This window comes from Falco rusticolus, chromosome Z (assembly GCF_015220075.1).
Source record: "Falco rusticolus isolate bFalRus1 chromosome Z, bFalRus1.pri, whole genome shotgun sequence".
NCBI lineage: Eukaryota > Metazoa > Chordata > Aves > Falconiformes > Falconidae > Falco > Falco rusticolus.
In genome coordinates, this window is record NC_051210.1 from 72,288,490 (window position 1) to 72,305,399 (window position 16,910).

The 16,910-nt window shown below is 39.9% G+C and overlaps 1 protein-coding gene across 15 annotated transcripts in view; it reads right to left on the reverse strand.

The window, feature by feature from the left end:
• Positions 1-16,910, reverse strand: part of LOC119141117 — a 73,175-nt gene that overhangs the window by 38,323 nt on the left and 17,942 nt on the right. For 7 of the 15 annotated variants that reach the window (XR_005101849.1, XM_037372955.1, XM_037372951.1 and 4 more), the window contains 2 exons: positions 14,089-14,161; positions 10,595-11,409 (listed from right to left, as the gene is read on the reverse strand). Coding sequence is in view for 11 of the 15 variants with exons in the window: in XM_037372955.1 (XP_037228852.1) it covers positions 11,147-11,409; positions 14,089-14,161 (336 nt within the window). In the remaining 4 variants the exon portion in view is untranslated. The other 8 variants (XR_005101847.1, XR_005101846.1, XM_037372956.1 and 5 more) reach the window with 6 other exon arrangements.

The following is a 16,910-nucleotide window of genomic DNA, read 5'->3' on the forward strand; positions in this document are numbered from 1 at the left end:
AAGGTTTCCAGTCAGATTGGACTGATTTACAGTTACTTCCTTGCTGACTTAGCTCAAAATCACATTTTGATGTAAAACCACTATCAAGCCAATGAGTTTGAGGACTATTGCTTGAAACAAAACTTCAAAATGAAGGATTTGGGAAGCCTTCTCAAAATAGAAGAAAAATACCTTCACCTGCATGCCCCAAACATGCAAAAAGACTAGCACTTTACATAGGCTGTATTTACAGCATGCAACTTTACTGTACATGAGGAGCCTGAGATGATGAACCCACTCAATGCATATTAACAAGTGCAGATCTAGGTGTATTGATCAGCTTGAGTCTTACTGATTCTTGAAAAGTGTGCAGCATGTATATTATTAAGGACATACTGGTTGCTTCCAGACTCCAGCTGTCCTCTCCCTGATCAGCGTAGCTGTCTAATCTGGCAAAGCCCTAAGGTTTAGGGGACAGGAGCCACAAGGTTTGCCTCTGAGCCACAAGTTACATATGCTAATAGTACTGGCAACCAGCAATTACTCAGCATTGGATGTTTGGTATTGGTATTAACCAAGAACACAAAAACATTTTCTTTGTTATTTAAGGAAGAGTAAGTGAAGTTCAAGTATTTTTGCTTTGTTTCATGAAGTATAGTAGTGTGTTTGAAGCTTGTTTTTGTCTTCTCTAGTTTGCCCTTTGTTCAGGATGGCAAAGCTAACAATAAACAGTAGGTCTACCTGGGGGTACCATTCCCTAAAGTCTGGTGAGGTCACAGTCTTTTTGTATTACTGGTCATTCCCACCTTTAAGTACTACAGCTTATTTTGCTTTCAGACAGGTGATGTGCCAGTGTAGAAACAGGGCACTGATAGGGGTCTTCTGTAATATTCTCATTTGTGAAAAGCAATCTTCTTGCCTAAATATTCAGCAGCAAATTAATGGACCAGTTCTTGATGATGCAGTGATAAATGTGAACAAAAGACAGGGTGCTGAACACACACACAGAGAAATTTGATTGTTATTCTGTCAAGCTTCTTGATAATGAACCAACTTGATAGGATACAGATATATTTCCAGATCTCTTCCATTGAAGCTCAGGAAATCAAGTTAAAAAAATTCAGGCTTTCTTTGGGGCTTGGGGCAGTAGTAAGAGAGAACTAAAACTGTCTTTCTTTCAGCCCAGTCTATCTTATGTGGACCATATTGAATGCCATCCAGACATTTCCATAGGAGCTGCATTTACTTCTACTAGATTCAAATGTGATGGTTGACATATAAAGCTGATTTGTTTGTAGCATTCCTTTTTACAAACATAGCTACATTTCATTCTTTGCATTTTTTTTATTTGTAATCATGTGGTTCCACAATAGCTCCATCAGTTCAAGATGTCTCAACATAAACTACGTGGAACTCTTCAGGCTAAATCTTAATTTATAAAATCCAGTGAATTTTATAGTTCTAACTGGGGACAGACTGTGTCTCCAAATGTTTTTTTCGGGAGGTCAGAGGTTCATTCTTTGCCTTGTCACTTCCTACAGTCTCTAAAATAATCCTTTCTTCAAGAGAAACACGTTTTACTGCACATTTTAACCATAAAGGTACTAGGCTATGCTCAGAAACCCAGCATTTATTCACCATCCTAGGTTACAACAATAGCAGTTCACTTATCAGGAAACATTTCAAAGTGGAATTTAAGTGACTTGCATTTTTAACACCAGCACAGGGATCATAAAAGGGCATTTTAGGATAATCAAACTTGGGTATGAAGTATTCAGGTACAACTGCACTGGGCACTGGCGAGGCCGCCCCTCGACTCCTGTGTTCAGGTTGGGCCCCTCACTGCCAGGGGGACGCAGAGGGGCTGCAGCGTGTCCAGAGACGGGCAGGGGGCTGGTGCCGGGGCTGGGGCACAAGGCTGGTGGGGAGCGGCTGGGGGAACTGGGGGGGGTCAGCCTGGAGAGGAGGAGGCTCGGGGGCACCTTGTGGCTCCCTGCAGCTGCCTGACAGGAGGGTGTAGGCAGGGGGGTCGGTCTCTTCTCCCAGGTGACAAGTGACAGGGCAAGTAGAAACAGCCTCAAGCTGCACTAGGGAAGCTATAGATTTGATACTAGGAAAAATTTTGTTACTGAAGGGGTGTTGAAACATTGGAACAGGCTGCTTAGGGAGGTGGCAGAATTGCCATCCCTGGAGGTGTTTATAAGATGTGTAGATGTGACACTTAGGGACATGGTTTAGTGGTGGAATTGTCAGTCCTATGTTAATAGTTGTACTTGGTGACCTTAAAGGTCTTTTCCAGCCTAAAGGATTCAAGGATTCTGTAACTATATGTTCGTTCTTTGTGATTACTGAATTTGATAAATCATTGACTTGGATGGAATATATGAAATCTTCATGTTCTGGGACTTCTTCTGGGACTATTTCACAGCTTGAGCTGGGCAATGAAAATGGAAAAATGTTGACCTAAAGAAATACTGCCTTGTTTAATAGTCTTGCACTCTCCCCATTAAAATTCTTTTGTAAAACATAAGCATACCATTTCATTAAAAAAAATAACTACAAGGCTTCTCCATATGTTACTCACTTTCAAGGTCTATGCAAGTAAAAAATCTGTATTGCATTAAATAAGAAGTGAAGGTAAATATGATATATGGAAATCTTCCAGATGATTGAACTGTAAAATAAGATTCAACACTGCAGAACGTTTCTTCTCTCTCTTACCTAATAGCATGCATTTCTATATAAAGACAATGCAAAACTTTTCATGTGTTTACTTTAAAGAAACTTAACCAGCACTTTTAGCAGAAAAATCTAGCTTATTTTTGAATTGCTGTATTGGGATTTTTACTAAAATCAAAAGAAAAATAATGACTTTAACATGATATCTAACTGATCTCATTCAATCAGTGTAAATCAAAATCAACTCTACTGAAGTAAGTGAAATTCAACTGATAGGGACGTTATGGTGTTAGCATCAGTTTCATTGACTTCAGTACAGTTACCTCTGACCTGCCTCAGCATGAGATCAGATTCAGTCCAATATGGATAGACTTGCACATTCAATTTAAATCCAGGAATGGCCTGGAGATGTGAAGCTTAAATCCATAACCGCATTTCCAAAAAGGTAGAATGTTCACTAAAATTATGTGGGGGTCAACATTAAGAAAAATAGGAACCAGCTGCAAGTTTAGGATACTTAAATATAGATCAATTTCTAATTAATTTGTTTTAAAATCAAGTGACGGCTGATAAGCACCCCTGTTTTTATTGCCAGGGCATAACTGCATGTCTCTGGATTTGTACTGCATAAGAAACTAATACATGAAGCAGAGCATATGCTTTAAGTGTGAGCAAAATTATCTGCCATTGCAGAAGAAATCCAGAACTCCGGACTCAACTCTTGGCAAGTAAAAACCTTTTGATTCATCTTTACACCAAAACCTAATGTTGACATTAAAGAAGGATAAGATGAATGAAGTTTGGTGCTCTAACTCTTCTAAGTGTTCAGCGTGAGGGAAGCTAATAAAGCTGGCCAAGGTGGTGAAGGGATTTGGTGGTACAGAGGTTTGAACTGGATGGCCACATGCAGGCAGGCTTCTGTATTTCCTATGACCCTTGAACCTTCCCCATTCCTACAACTACCTCCAAATTGCACTGGTTTTTGAAGTTCAGAACCATTTCAGCAAGTCTGTTCCACTTTTGGTTTCTGATTGCATCTGAAGTGCCAAAAGTCTTGAGGAAGGCTGCTCTCCTCTCAATTTATTCAAGATGTTTAAATACATTTTAAATTCATATGGAAACCCAACCTTAGTATAAAGCCTTAGGAGATATCACCTCGTTACACTGCTGCAGGTTCCAAAAAACCTGTGCCAACCCACCTACCAAAGTTGTGAACACATCTACATCACATTGCACACGTTAAACCAGGGAGCAAGTTGTTAATAAAGATCACATTGTCACTGGACAATTATGGACAACTACATAAGAATGCGTGTTCTTCTTTTGTTCTTTTTCCTTTTTTTAGAGCAAATCAGCAAAATCAGGATGGAGCCATGACTCGTAATTTCCTTGCAGTACTGCTGCTGAAGATTCTTACTAGAAACATGCAGAGCATAACACATCTGCCTTTTTAGCCTGACCCAGGAGTAGTCAGACATCGCAGTGAATTCAGACCTTTTCTCTCCTCTCATTCTCATATGGAGTGAATTTCCAAACAGAGGAAATGAAGAACAAAGTGGAGTCCAGGTGACTGTCTGGTCATGACCATATAATCATAGTAAGGCGGTATGGGGCATGTGCTGCAGTCTTCAAGAGGTAGTACAGTGCAACATAAACATGGTGTTTTCCCTGGAGACTCTTCCTTAATGTGTTGGAATGGCAGGAAAGTTCTGAAACCCATTAAGACTTTTAGACTCCTGAGAGTTTAAATTCCTGGAAATCCACATAGCTGGAGAGATTAAAGAGCTAAATACAGACAAAAAGCTGCCCTCAGGATAGGAGTTGCGTGATAGGCCAGCAACCTATCCCTTAAAAAAATAGTAATATGATAAGGCTTCCATTCTGACAAACAGCATGATAGATACAGATGGCAGAGTTTTGTTCAAAGTCTCTAAGCAATATTTGATAGTACAAAAAAACTTGGAGTGTATACAGTAACTATAGACTTAGCTTGGTGTGTTTTTTTAAGTTTGCTTACTTTCATATTGTAGCAGTAGGATGTATAATTTGAAATAAAATAAATAGGTGATTAAGATGTTGTATTAGTTTTACTTGGGTTTTTTTTAAAGCTTCCATATGAAAGATTTATAGATAGAAGAAAATGCAAAAAGAAAATATTATTCCAACTAAGGTCTTCAATGAATGCAGATTGTTTGCATCTGCTGTGCTGCATAATACTTCACAGAATAGCAGATCACTAAGAAGATCAAGAGACAGCAAGCGATCCCAACAGGAGCTCCAGAACTGGAACAGAAGGGCCCTCTGAGACCATTTTACCCCAGTGCAATTACCTTCTTTTACTAGACAAATGCCGAAGTGCATTCAAGTCACTGTCAAAATGGAATGTCAAGAAAAAGCTGAGATGTTTATTTTCAAAGCTGGAGTCCGTGTCCCAGGTAAGCAACCCTCTGAATGACCCTGTTCTTCCTGACTGCATCAGATGACGCATGCAGGTGTAGGGTCATGCAATCTGATAGGAGGAGGAGGAGGTGACATTTCTCCATCATCAAATGGGTTTCATAGAAGTTAACTACTTAAAAAATCATCTGTACCTATTAAGATTCTGATTATACTTAGGATTTTAGAAAGGTTCCTGGGAGGTCAAGATGCCCAGTGAATGTGAAACCAAGTCATGAAGAGAGCCCCAAAGGGCATGTCTCTGTCAAGCCTTTGTTTTAGGCTCCTCAGACAGAAGAACCTCAGCCTGGTCAATCCATATGGGACACGATGGTCTCTTGAGAGGCGGCAGCCAGAAGTTAAGAGCACCATCCCTGCAGCGTGGTGCCTGTCAGCAGCCTGCACCTCAGCAGGACTTTTCCCTTAACTTGTCCTGCACTGATTCTGCTTCTCTTCAGGATTATGAGGGATGGGAGCTGATTCTCTGCCCTGTCAGAGGGGTGAGTTGCAGGTAACTTATTTTGTTGATCTGTCTTAGTTTATATAATCAAACTCAGGATCACATAATACTGCTTTGGGATGTGGGCTTTTTGTTGTTGTTGTTGTTTTATTTTAATGAAATTTGAAGTTTCATTTTGAACTTTTGCATTGTGAACTATCTTAAATTCAGCATAAAACTGAAAACAGTTGTTAAGAGTTTGTTTCTTCCCTTTTTTTGACTTTTATTGAAGGAGGTTCATGGTGATGATGTTTCATCAGTATTAAAACAGGAATGTGAACAGCATCTGGATGCAGGGTCAGGGGTGGGAGAGACTATGTCTCTGTAGCCTGCATAAGGCACTAAGGAAAGGAGCCCAGGCTCCAGACATGCATCTATGATCAATTCAGCCTCTGAAGCAGCTGACCAGCTGAAATCCCTGAAATTTCCAGAGCAAACTGATAGAACTGAAAACCTGGCTGAAGAAGTTCTTACATCATGTTTTGGTTTAACTCTTTCAAAGTACTGCCTCAGTTTAACTTGAACATCATCACCACTGCCACCACCCCTGCCCCATATTTGCTTGGTTTTCTGCTGTGTTCTTTTATCATTTCCCAGTAACACAGCTGGAGAAAACCAATTTTTCTGGGATGATGGAATTAGTATTGAGAAACAGAACTGTTTGGCTTTAGATCACCGAGTTGAACTAGAAAGGGGCAAGGCATGTTAAGATTTAGTAGTTGTTCCAGGCTGCATAAAGAATGAATTAGTAGTTTCAATTTTATTCTCGGTTGCATAAAGATAAAAAATACTACTACCATGACCTAAACCTTTGTTGGCAATCCTAGCAGAACAAGATAGGTCAAGCCTGAAAGCAAATGAGTGGGGTGGGGGAAATTCCTTCTCATTCCTACAGGTGCACTATCTGAGCCAGCGCTGGAGAACATGAAGGAGGCAATATGAGGAGGCTTGTGCTGCCAGAACACCACCTGGATCTCCTCTGGGCTTAACCAAATGACCTGGATACACAAATTCAGGTTGGGATGGCCCTAAAACACTTCATTTAAAGATAACAGATCTCCAGTGACTGTCATCAGAACTCTTGAGTATTCCCAGGCCTCCACTGGGTCCTGGCAAGTTAAAATAGAATTGACTGAAAATGGGCTAATCCTGTGTGCCCCAGAGTGCAACAGAGCACTAAGCACAGTGCACTTTAACTGCATTTGACAAAGGGAACTCTTTCATCACATTTCTATCAGTGCCTGTTTTTTAGTTGCTCATTTCTAAGGTTGCTGATATTAAGCTAATCTTAAGGCAAGCATTCACCGTGTGCCGATAACAAACTTGGGACACTTTGTATGTGACAGTGATAAAGTAACCCCTTTCTTCCTCAAAGTACAAAACATATTTATTTTAGCTAACGTTGCCTAGGAATTAACACTATTTATCTTACAGTACAATAAAAAGCAGACTTCATTAAGATACAGCAAAGACAAGTCTATATAAAAAGTTTTGCATGTGACATTAGTAAACCTCTGAATCATTTCTCTCAGTGCTGTCAAGACAGAAAAGTGAACACTGAATGTTGTTCATGTGAAAGACCTGTAATTTACACTTTGCATTTTAAGAAATTACTGCTGCGTTTTAAAATTCAATAATTCAATATTAATATTTGTGTGTTCAAATGCGTATCTCATATACCTATCTGTAAATATCTATAACAAATGTTTATTTGAACACACTTTAAGCCTGGTGTGTTTGCTTCTGTTTAAATGGACTAAGAAAAATAACACTTCATGTCCAATTTTTGATTTAGCATACATAGGAATTAATTTCCCTTAGATATTTTGTAGTATTTGCTCTGTGTGCTGTCTTAGTTATTATTCCTGAAAATATGCTTCCTTGACAGAAAAGGCACAGAAGAAATAAAGAAATATAAACTAATTGTTGAATGCAGTTCAAAATTTGGAGAAAATTTTCCTTTTTTTAAGAAAAAAACCCAGAAGATAGTTTAACCTAATTCTAATAGAAAAAGGTGCCTTTGACTGACGTATTTTATCTAATCCTACTTATTTAAGAAAATAAAGGTGCTTTATAACTTTCCAGCTCTATGGCATTAGAGTGCTTGCCAAGTTTTTCTTGGCTAACACTATGGATAATTATTTTTCAACTATGTGCATTTTAGCACTTAAACCACAATATTTACCTACATAACAACTACAGAGAGAGTGCAAGTTTCCTCAAACTAGTGTGGCCCAGGCAATTTTGTGATTAAAAGCCGTAATGATAAGAAACCAATATACATGACAGCTGCTTCCATCAAATGCACTGATTTTCAGAGCTGTTGTACACACAGAGTTATGCTTTAATGTAATTTACACTGGTGTTACCAAGCTTAGAACCCAGTCCAGAATGCTTCTTTAATTCTTGACATTCCAACAAGTTGCCAATAAACCCACGTTTAGTACTATGTTGTACAATAAAGTATTTTTTTGTCCTCTAGGAAACAAAGAAAGGCTGATTCATTTTTCACAGATCACTGAATGGCTATGAGCAGCGCCCTTTGGCTAATGCAAGCTGTATCAGCAGCCTGAAGTTCAGAGCCTTTCCATCACTTAATCCTGAAGGACAAATTCGAGGACTGCTTTTAATGACTGTATTTACCTGTTGTTTCGAGGCTATGCATGATCTTCTCATCTTCGTGGTATCTGCATGGTGAGTATCCAGCTTCCTAAGACATACTGGCTAGTTCCCAGCAGCTCTCAGGTACTTAGACTAAGTCATCTCCCACAAGACTGCTTCAATAAGGCACAAGGCTTATTTAACATTTGCATCAGTTGGTTTATTTGAAAACCACTTACCCATCTTTGGGCCTATGACCCAGGGATGCATTCAAATGAGATTTCAAACAGCAAATTTTTTTGTTATTAGTCCTTGCATCTCTAAATAATGGAGGCCAAAAGAAACACCCCACCAAGCTTTCCAAAGTTAATGCTCCTCTAGCTGCCACCTCATCTAGCTGCAGGGGTAAATACTGAAGTGCACTGGCATTCAGTTACTAAACTGAAGACACTTAGGTGGAATGAGCTGTTTCAAAAACAATTAAGTTTTATTTAATTTTGAGGTGGGTGTTAATCCCTTGCACACACCCCGAAAGATAAATTGAGTAGCAGAAGATGTGATATGTAAAAAGGACAGTCTGGAGTGGTTTTTTGATTGAGTTATGGCTAAAGGGCAAATATTTGTGTTTATATAACGCTTGTTGCTATAAAAAGCAACATTGATATTGATGGGTGGAATATTCCTTGATGCGGAGACTGGGGGAAGAAGCTGCAGTAAAGATGTATACCTGTGATCTGTATTAACATTTGTTACACTGCTGCTTGCATACAAAAATTACAAATATACCAGCCTGATATATATATTGTGACCCATCACAAACAGATCCTAATTTCCTTTGAATGTGCCCATTACTTTTCAAATTATTGCCAAGGGCTTTGCTAAACAATTTTTAGAGTGTCTTTGTGAAAGATTCTCCATAGATCTTTCTTTTCCGTTTTCTCTTTGGTTGCCTGAATCTTGTGTTGCAAACAGGAAGGAAATTTAACCTGCAAAGAGGACCAGTGCATAGTCTCACAGCTGTGGCCATACCTCAGGGAAAACCTTACTCCTCTCTCCTTACCTCTGACAGGGGAGTGATCTGTTCCTCATCCATACCTGTCCAGCATGTGAAAACCTCTCTGCTTAGACAGGTCCACCCCAGTTGTCGGCATGCTTTGAATCCCGAGCAGCCTTATTGCTAACTGGTGGCCAATCTATCTAATGATAGATTACAGGACATACAGGACAAGAAATATTTTGCATAGTGTATTCTTCTTGATCCCAAACTTAAAGATGAACCAGAAGAAGAGAGATCAGACTTCTGCTGTCATTGATCATTTGTGCTAAAATCCACAACTCCTTTATGATTTATTAGCATTCACGGAAGAGTGGAAAGTTGTCCAAATAATCATGATTCAATAATGTTGTAATTCCCTACCAGTCATGCTGCAAACTGAACTTGGGTTTTATATTTAGGTAGGGATTCACATAACAGGTTTATATATAATTTCATTGGCCAGCTAGCACTCACTTTATGAAGCATGTTGAACAAACCAAACAAAACCAGCCCAACCTTTATTGCTCTGTTTCCTTTTTGATGTGTTGGCAGCCTGGATTGTTTTTACACCACGCATAAACACTCCCTAGAGACACATGTCAAAATGAAGCAGCCTAAAAAGCTAGGATAAAGGTTCAGGTTCTGATTCTTGGTTGTTGGTTCTTCTATTTTACAACATTTGAGAAAGGCAAAAACACAACAGAGAGGTAAAAATCTGCCTACTTGCGCAGTCCTCTTCTGTTGTCTGCTTTGGATACTCAGGGTAGCAGGTCCTTAGAGCTGAGAGAAAATGTGACTAATTCCTGCAGCAACAAGCCCAAATAATTCCTTCATAATTTTGTGGGAAAGCAGAAACATTTCCCTGAACTTCAGTCCTCATGGAAAAAAATTCACAGGGAGCAGGAGCTTTTGTTAGAAGCTGCCTCCTTTTTTGAAAGTCTAATAATGACAGTTTGAAAAAGAAACGTTTTCGCACACACATCAGTCTAGTACTAAGTGCCCAGCTCCAGGTCTGTTGTTGTCCATCTGGTGGGGTCAGCTGTCCTCATGAGGCTGCCCTGGAACTGAGGTGCCCAAATGGGTAAAAACTATCAGAACTTCATGGTCAACATGGGTAATGCTTGCACAGCTACAAAGAGCCCTTCCCATCCATGAAACAGCTGTGTCCAGCCTAGTTAATATTGTGATATTAATTAATTAGCTGAGTTAATAATGTCTCCTGGGCCAATGGCTTCTCCTTTCATCTGCTGGCATTTTAATGGTGTCATAAGGGACTTTAGCCAGGAGACAATCATTTGACCCCTCTTGGAAACTCTGGAGGCTAGGCTCACCAGGACACACTGGAGATAGGAGGGAACATTTCTGGCCCATCCCTTGCTTTCATTCCTGCGCTGCAGAACAGTGGTCGCTGTAGCTGCGATTGTACAAGGGAGGTATTTCTTCATGAGCAGCCCTGAGCAATCATATTTTTCCTCCTGCTCTTCACTCTTGTGCTTCTGAGCTTATCCTGAACAAAATTTGACTTGCTGAGTTTGCTGAGATAAGCTAGAGATAAAATATTCTGTGGACAGGTGTTGGGGTTGAGCCTGCTAGCTGCAAAATGATTTTTGACACAGGTGTTCTCCAGAATGCCATCGTCCTAAAGGGCTGAAAGCAAATCATTTTTCTCTCTGATAAAGCCAGACATCCCATGCAAAACATCACAGGACCCATTCTCTAACCTTGGTGATCCCAGGGGATTTATAGTCCTCTTCTCTTTACTGGGTCTTCTTGAGCTTTCCTTTCAGCTCTGGATTCTTCATGGCCTCTGCCTCTCCCAGCGTGCATTCACGGAACCATCTGTAAGTCTGGATCTTCTTGTTTCGAGGCAGCCAGTACTGTGTCTGTTGCTGGCCGCTGCCCTCCTCAACAAGCATCTACAGCTGCTCATGCGTGTACCCGCAGCGCTGAGATGTGGGAGCAGCTCGAAGAAGCTGTGCATCTGAGGCCACCGGAAGGACTGAAGGGACACACAACAAGCAGCCACGAGAGGTGGTGCTGCAGCTGGAGAACAACAGCCCTCTGCAGCCCCCAGAGCTGAGATGCTGGCAGGGACCACTGCAACTGATACAAAGAAAACCCATCCCAGCCAAAGCCGGACTCTTGGCACTTCTGTAACTGCCGAAAAGAGTTATACAATCTGAAACAAAAAAGCATTTTTAAGGCCAGAGGGGAGGAGGAGGCTTCTGCCTACATAAAACCTGTTGTGCACTGTGTACACAGACATTTATATTTTAGTGGTGTTGGTGACAGGTCTTTTTGAAAGTATGTGCATGTGCTGTAACAAGAGAGTTACTGGGAATGGATAACCAGCTGGAAAAATGTGGTCAAGGTTAAACTTTTCAGGTCCATTCACGCCTGTGAATTAATTTAGCTTGCCATTTTATGATCTTAAGTTGTGAAATACTCATGCAAAGTATTAACAGCTAAAGCAATCCAAGAAAAGGTCTATTATGCCAAACTCTAATCACTAGACAGTAATTAGGCTGTCAGTTACAAAACATAGCATTTGTGATATTTCCAAATGGAGCAACAGGCAGTGCCATGTGTCAAAACCAGGGATTGGTTCAGACAGGTAAGAGTCTTTTTATTTGACAGTTGCCAGCTTGATTTCTGAGCAAATTAAAACCTTGTTCCATTGTGCCAGTGAACCCTTGTTTGAAAGAAGAGCTTACAGAGATGTTCTCAGTGCAAGCCCACAGATAATAAAAGAAAAATATGCTAAGAATACAGTACAGATTTTCCCCGTGAATTTCAACACAGTGGCAGATTCTTATTCATCTCGTTATGTGAGACCTCAAGGCATTTCTTTAACACATACACCAGCAGAAGTTAAATATCACAGCATCCTGAAGAGTTTAGTGAAGTCTGTTTTATTGCTGTTGAAAATGAGGCCCATGTTAAGTCCAGCATTTTTGAATAGCAACCATGAAAGTCATGTGACAAGATCCATTTTCAGGGTTCAAAGATAAAATCAATGGTTCACTAGATTAGGGGCCCAAAGCACACTTAGCTGTCAATGTGCCCACATATATTTCACTCCTAGGCTCAAGGTAACCTCTTACTTGCTTTTATGCACTGACAGCTCCCCAGAGCCTGCTAGCTGGGAGAGGTAGAAAACCAAGATGCATTTAAATCATTGCACTCATGCACACTGTTTTACTATATAAACATAGATAAAGAAAACATTTAAGCTCAACTGTAGAAACAGTAACTGTTACTGACTTTGGGTGACATAAACAAAGAGTGATATTTTACATTCAAATATGCCACCTGGGGCTCATGCAGCAGATTGTTTGTGGTAGAACTAACTGTCCAGCCTGACAGCAGGAAAAGTATCTCACAACCCTGAGACAAACCATTGCAGCAGATACTTGACATGTTGGGTGCTGATGACAAAATCTTTGCTTTTACAGAGTCAGAATTATTTACCGAGGACACAGATGCAAAATTTCCATCAGTGAACAAGCTGGTTCCTATAATGCACAAAAAAAAAAAAAAGAAGCCTGGTCTTTCCTCAGTGCAGAGAACTGCAGCCTTTCTCCTGAGAACATCCACATGAACCTGCAGGTTTCATTTCATTTCAGGTAGCAGCAAAATTCATCTTGGGAAGGATTAACAATTAGCACTGAAAAAGGAAAGACTTATTAGAGATCTCTTTTCATGGTTTTCTTACATGTCTGGCAATACTACGTTTTTTCATACAAGATCACTCTTAGAAGTATACATATGGCATTCTGGGCTTTTATTTAAAGAAGTGAAGTAGACACCTGTGTAACTAGAGCTGCTGCCTGCAGATGGGCTTGAATGTTTGACCAAAAAAGTGTCTCCCTCAAAATATCAAGGAACCCTTTTTTCTTTAAAATGGTGTTTGAATGCTGATAGCCAGTTGTCAGCCTTATAATCCTATACACAGATGCACATATAATGTACATATCACCTTACAGATGTAGACGTGAGTTTACTTGCTAAATAAATACTGGGGGCGGGGTAGGGGGGGTAGGGGGGTGTCCAGTCTGGTATACTGCTTTAGCAGCTGCTGCCAAGAACAACCGGCCCACCCACTGCAGCCACTTTAAAGACTATCAAATACAACTCTTAAGTGCTAGCATGCTGTAAGACAATGTGAGAAATTTTACCACCTTGCACAAGACCAGCACCAGTTGCTAGTGTGTCTGTTTCTCAGAAATGTTTATTTGGAGAAACAGTTGCTCAGACATTCAGACACTGTATAGACATTCTGGAATTTCTTTTCTTTTGTCAACATGTCTTTTTGTTAATGTATCTACCCTACCTGGAGTCATGCTAAACTTATGCAGATATTTGACAGGTACATAGGAGTACATTTTATGAAATCCCAGATAAATTAGGAAGGGTAAATACTGAGTAGGACAGAGAACAGTATTCAAGTATTTACTGAAATTATAAACAGGACAACAGAAAAAGACTATCTATGGCTTTTAAACAGCCCCAGCTCAACACATGCAGGTGTTTTGCAGTAGTGCAATGCACTTTGGCTCACAGCACCATTTAGTGATAGAAAGTTATACTGCCTCCTTTTACACAGAGCAGGAAAGTTAACACAGACTTCTCGAATCTTTTGCTAGTATCTTAAGCCATCATTCTGCTATTATAACTAGAAACATACAGTGTAAACAATTCTGGGGAATGAGTTATTGCCAAATGAGGAGAAAAGGAGAAACGTGTGAAAAGAAAGAGAGGAAGATAGAGATATGGGGAAAGGTTCTGAGAGAGGCACAGATAAGACATCTGACGTGACTTTTCAGTGTAATATGGTAGCAAGAAGAAATTTACTTACAAGCTGTGTGGTATTTGGTCATGGAGAGCAGAGGCTGTATAACCCTGTCCATATGGTTCTGCTGAGACCATACCTAAAAAATACATTTGGTTTTGAGCAACTTACTATAAGGATGATTGTGCCAAACCAGAATGGATTCAGAGAACAGCAGAACAATTATTAAATGTCTGAATTTATGAGGAAAGATGAAACAGCTAAATATATACATAACTTGGCTATGAGATATCTAAAGGGAGACATTAATTGTCTGTTAGTACAGTATTCAAAGGCTTAAATGCCAAAGCAGCTGAAAAATCACATGAATTATTTAGTGAGATATTAAGAGGATGTAGTTAAGACTAGTGAAATGGAATAGTCTCAAGTGATGGTGCTTGAGAAAGGGCTGGCCCCCAAATATGTAATATATGAATACAGTCTTCAGTTTAACTGCCACATTATCTGTCTATAGGTTATCAAGAGTACATGTGTGTAGCCCAGGGGACAGAAAGGAAGGTAGTAGAGGCAATTTCACTCCAAAATTAATTTGTGGCTAATAATATGCAATTTATGTTCTAGGTGAACAAATGGCATGATCTATGTATGTATGTAAACTCCTCAAATCCTTGTGGAAATACAGTGTTTGGTATAAGGACTACAGCATTTAGCTGTCAAAAACTGGAAGTTTCTGTGCCACAATTTGCATGTGGGCTACATATTCATTGCAAACTCTGGTATTAGTCTTTCCATTGCTGGTTTACATCTGCAGAAAGCACATATGCAGTACAAATAAATAAACTTAAACTGTTCAGTGGATTTAAAAGAATGTACTTTCCTGCCTACTGGATTTTCCAGCATGAGAAAGAAATCTCCGGAGGTTTTTCTTTTGTTTCCATGTGAGATGGATGAAACTACACAAACACAGAGACCCCAAACTCATTTAATCTTCCCTCATTCCCTGGCAAAGAGTATATAAAACTTTGGAGATCTTTGGTTCTGCTAAAAAAAATAGACTTCATCCATTTCTGCTGTCCTGTTACGGTTTTTATCTATGGTGCTTTGCATGGAAGTTGCCAAACAACATCTGTGTTGCTCATGAAAAACAAATGAAAATGTTTTCAATTTGTTTAGATCAGCACAAAAATATATTTTTCAAGTGAAAATAGTTCTTGTTCTAGCAGCTCTCTGATGAAGGACTGACTCACAAACATGTGAGTCAGAATTGCTCCTGGCATTTTGCTGCCTTAGGTGAAATACCAGCCCAAACACCCATTCAGTTCTTTATCATGTTTGACAAGTTAATTTAAGAGTGCTTTCTATCCAGTCAGAGTTTTGTGAAATAATTTGTCTTTTTTGGTTTTGCTGTGCTTTCTTCTCTTATCCTATTGTCTTCATTCAGCTTCACGCCTCAGCATGTCCTTTTCCTCTTGTTACATTTACCTCCATAGGATATTGCAATTGTTCTTGTCATCCAGCCTCTCTTCATGCATTTCCTTCCTTTTCCTTCCCGTGCATGGTTTTACTGGAGTCCCATATCTTCTTGTCCAAGTCATCCCAGTTGTCACACATTGTCACCTAATAAGCCCTGAGGCTGACTATTGCACTTAACCTTTAAGGAGTCCTACTCTGCACATAGCATTATCAGGGCCTGGGATTTCTGGGAGAGCTAGAGGGATCTGATGGTGAAGAAAACTGCAAAGACCTCTGATGCGGAAGAAAAAGCCAGTTTCAGCTACAAAACCTCCTTTCACCTGTTTTTATTTAATTTTAATGATTCTTTATGCTTGTAGTTTAGTATCTGTAGTCTTTGCTTCCTACCTTTGAAATGTTGCCTCTCTAAATCTGAAAGCAGAGAACATTTTGCAATCCAGTCTGGGGGTACTGTAGCAGATGAGCACTCCTTCTCCATCCTTCAGTTACAGATGGGCAGGAAGGACCGGCCAGGTACAGGTTTCCTGACCTTATTGGTTCTGCAGGAACCGTGGAGACATGACTGATACAGATCCTTAACACACAAATGTCATCTTTTGGAACAGCTTTAAAGCAGCTGCTGGCAGAAAAGCTCTGCCAAATCCCAAAGGATTTTGGTTTAGCAAAAGCACCCAGGTTCATCATCTAGAAGATAAGGGTGTGAGACATATGACAGCACACAGCCTTATTGTGAGTCCTGATTTAAACTTCAAAGGCCTGAAACTCATGTGTTTCCTGCAAACAGGAGACCTTTCCAAGCCCTTCCAAAAGGCTGCAGTGTCTGCAATTCCTGCAAAAGGACCAGAAGCAGACAAACTTCAGGAAGAATATGCTCCTTCCCTGTCCTTTGCTAGGAAGCATTCCCTGGTGAAACCTAGCAAGCTGAAGGATCCCTTTCTAATAGATCTCTACCAAATTTACACTGAGATTCAGGAACATTTCTAAGAATGGAAAGTGTGATACACATATGGTATACGTGTATGCATATGCATATGCATACACAATATACATATTAAGCTTTTTGAGTATTCATCTTATTAAGAGAGTGTAGTTTAAAATTTAGGAAGATAAGACATTCGGTCAAGATTCTTCATGCTTTGCCCTGCTTGTTTGCAAACATAATTTCTCGTGGTCTACTTTCTACAGTTTTCAGCAAGTGTTTTTAGGAAGATGTCCTGTGTGAAAGTGAGACCTTAAAATTGCCAGATAACCACATTCAGACTGTCTAGGGAAACTGTGAAACCTGATGCATGAGAAATAGGATGCAAACTGATTACAGAGAAACTAGAAAAGTATCCAAGGGTTCGGGAGTGTAGGCATTTTTCCTAAGCACCGTAGAAGCACTTAACCATGTTTTAGATGGAATGTATTACTGA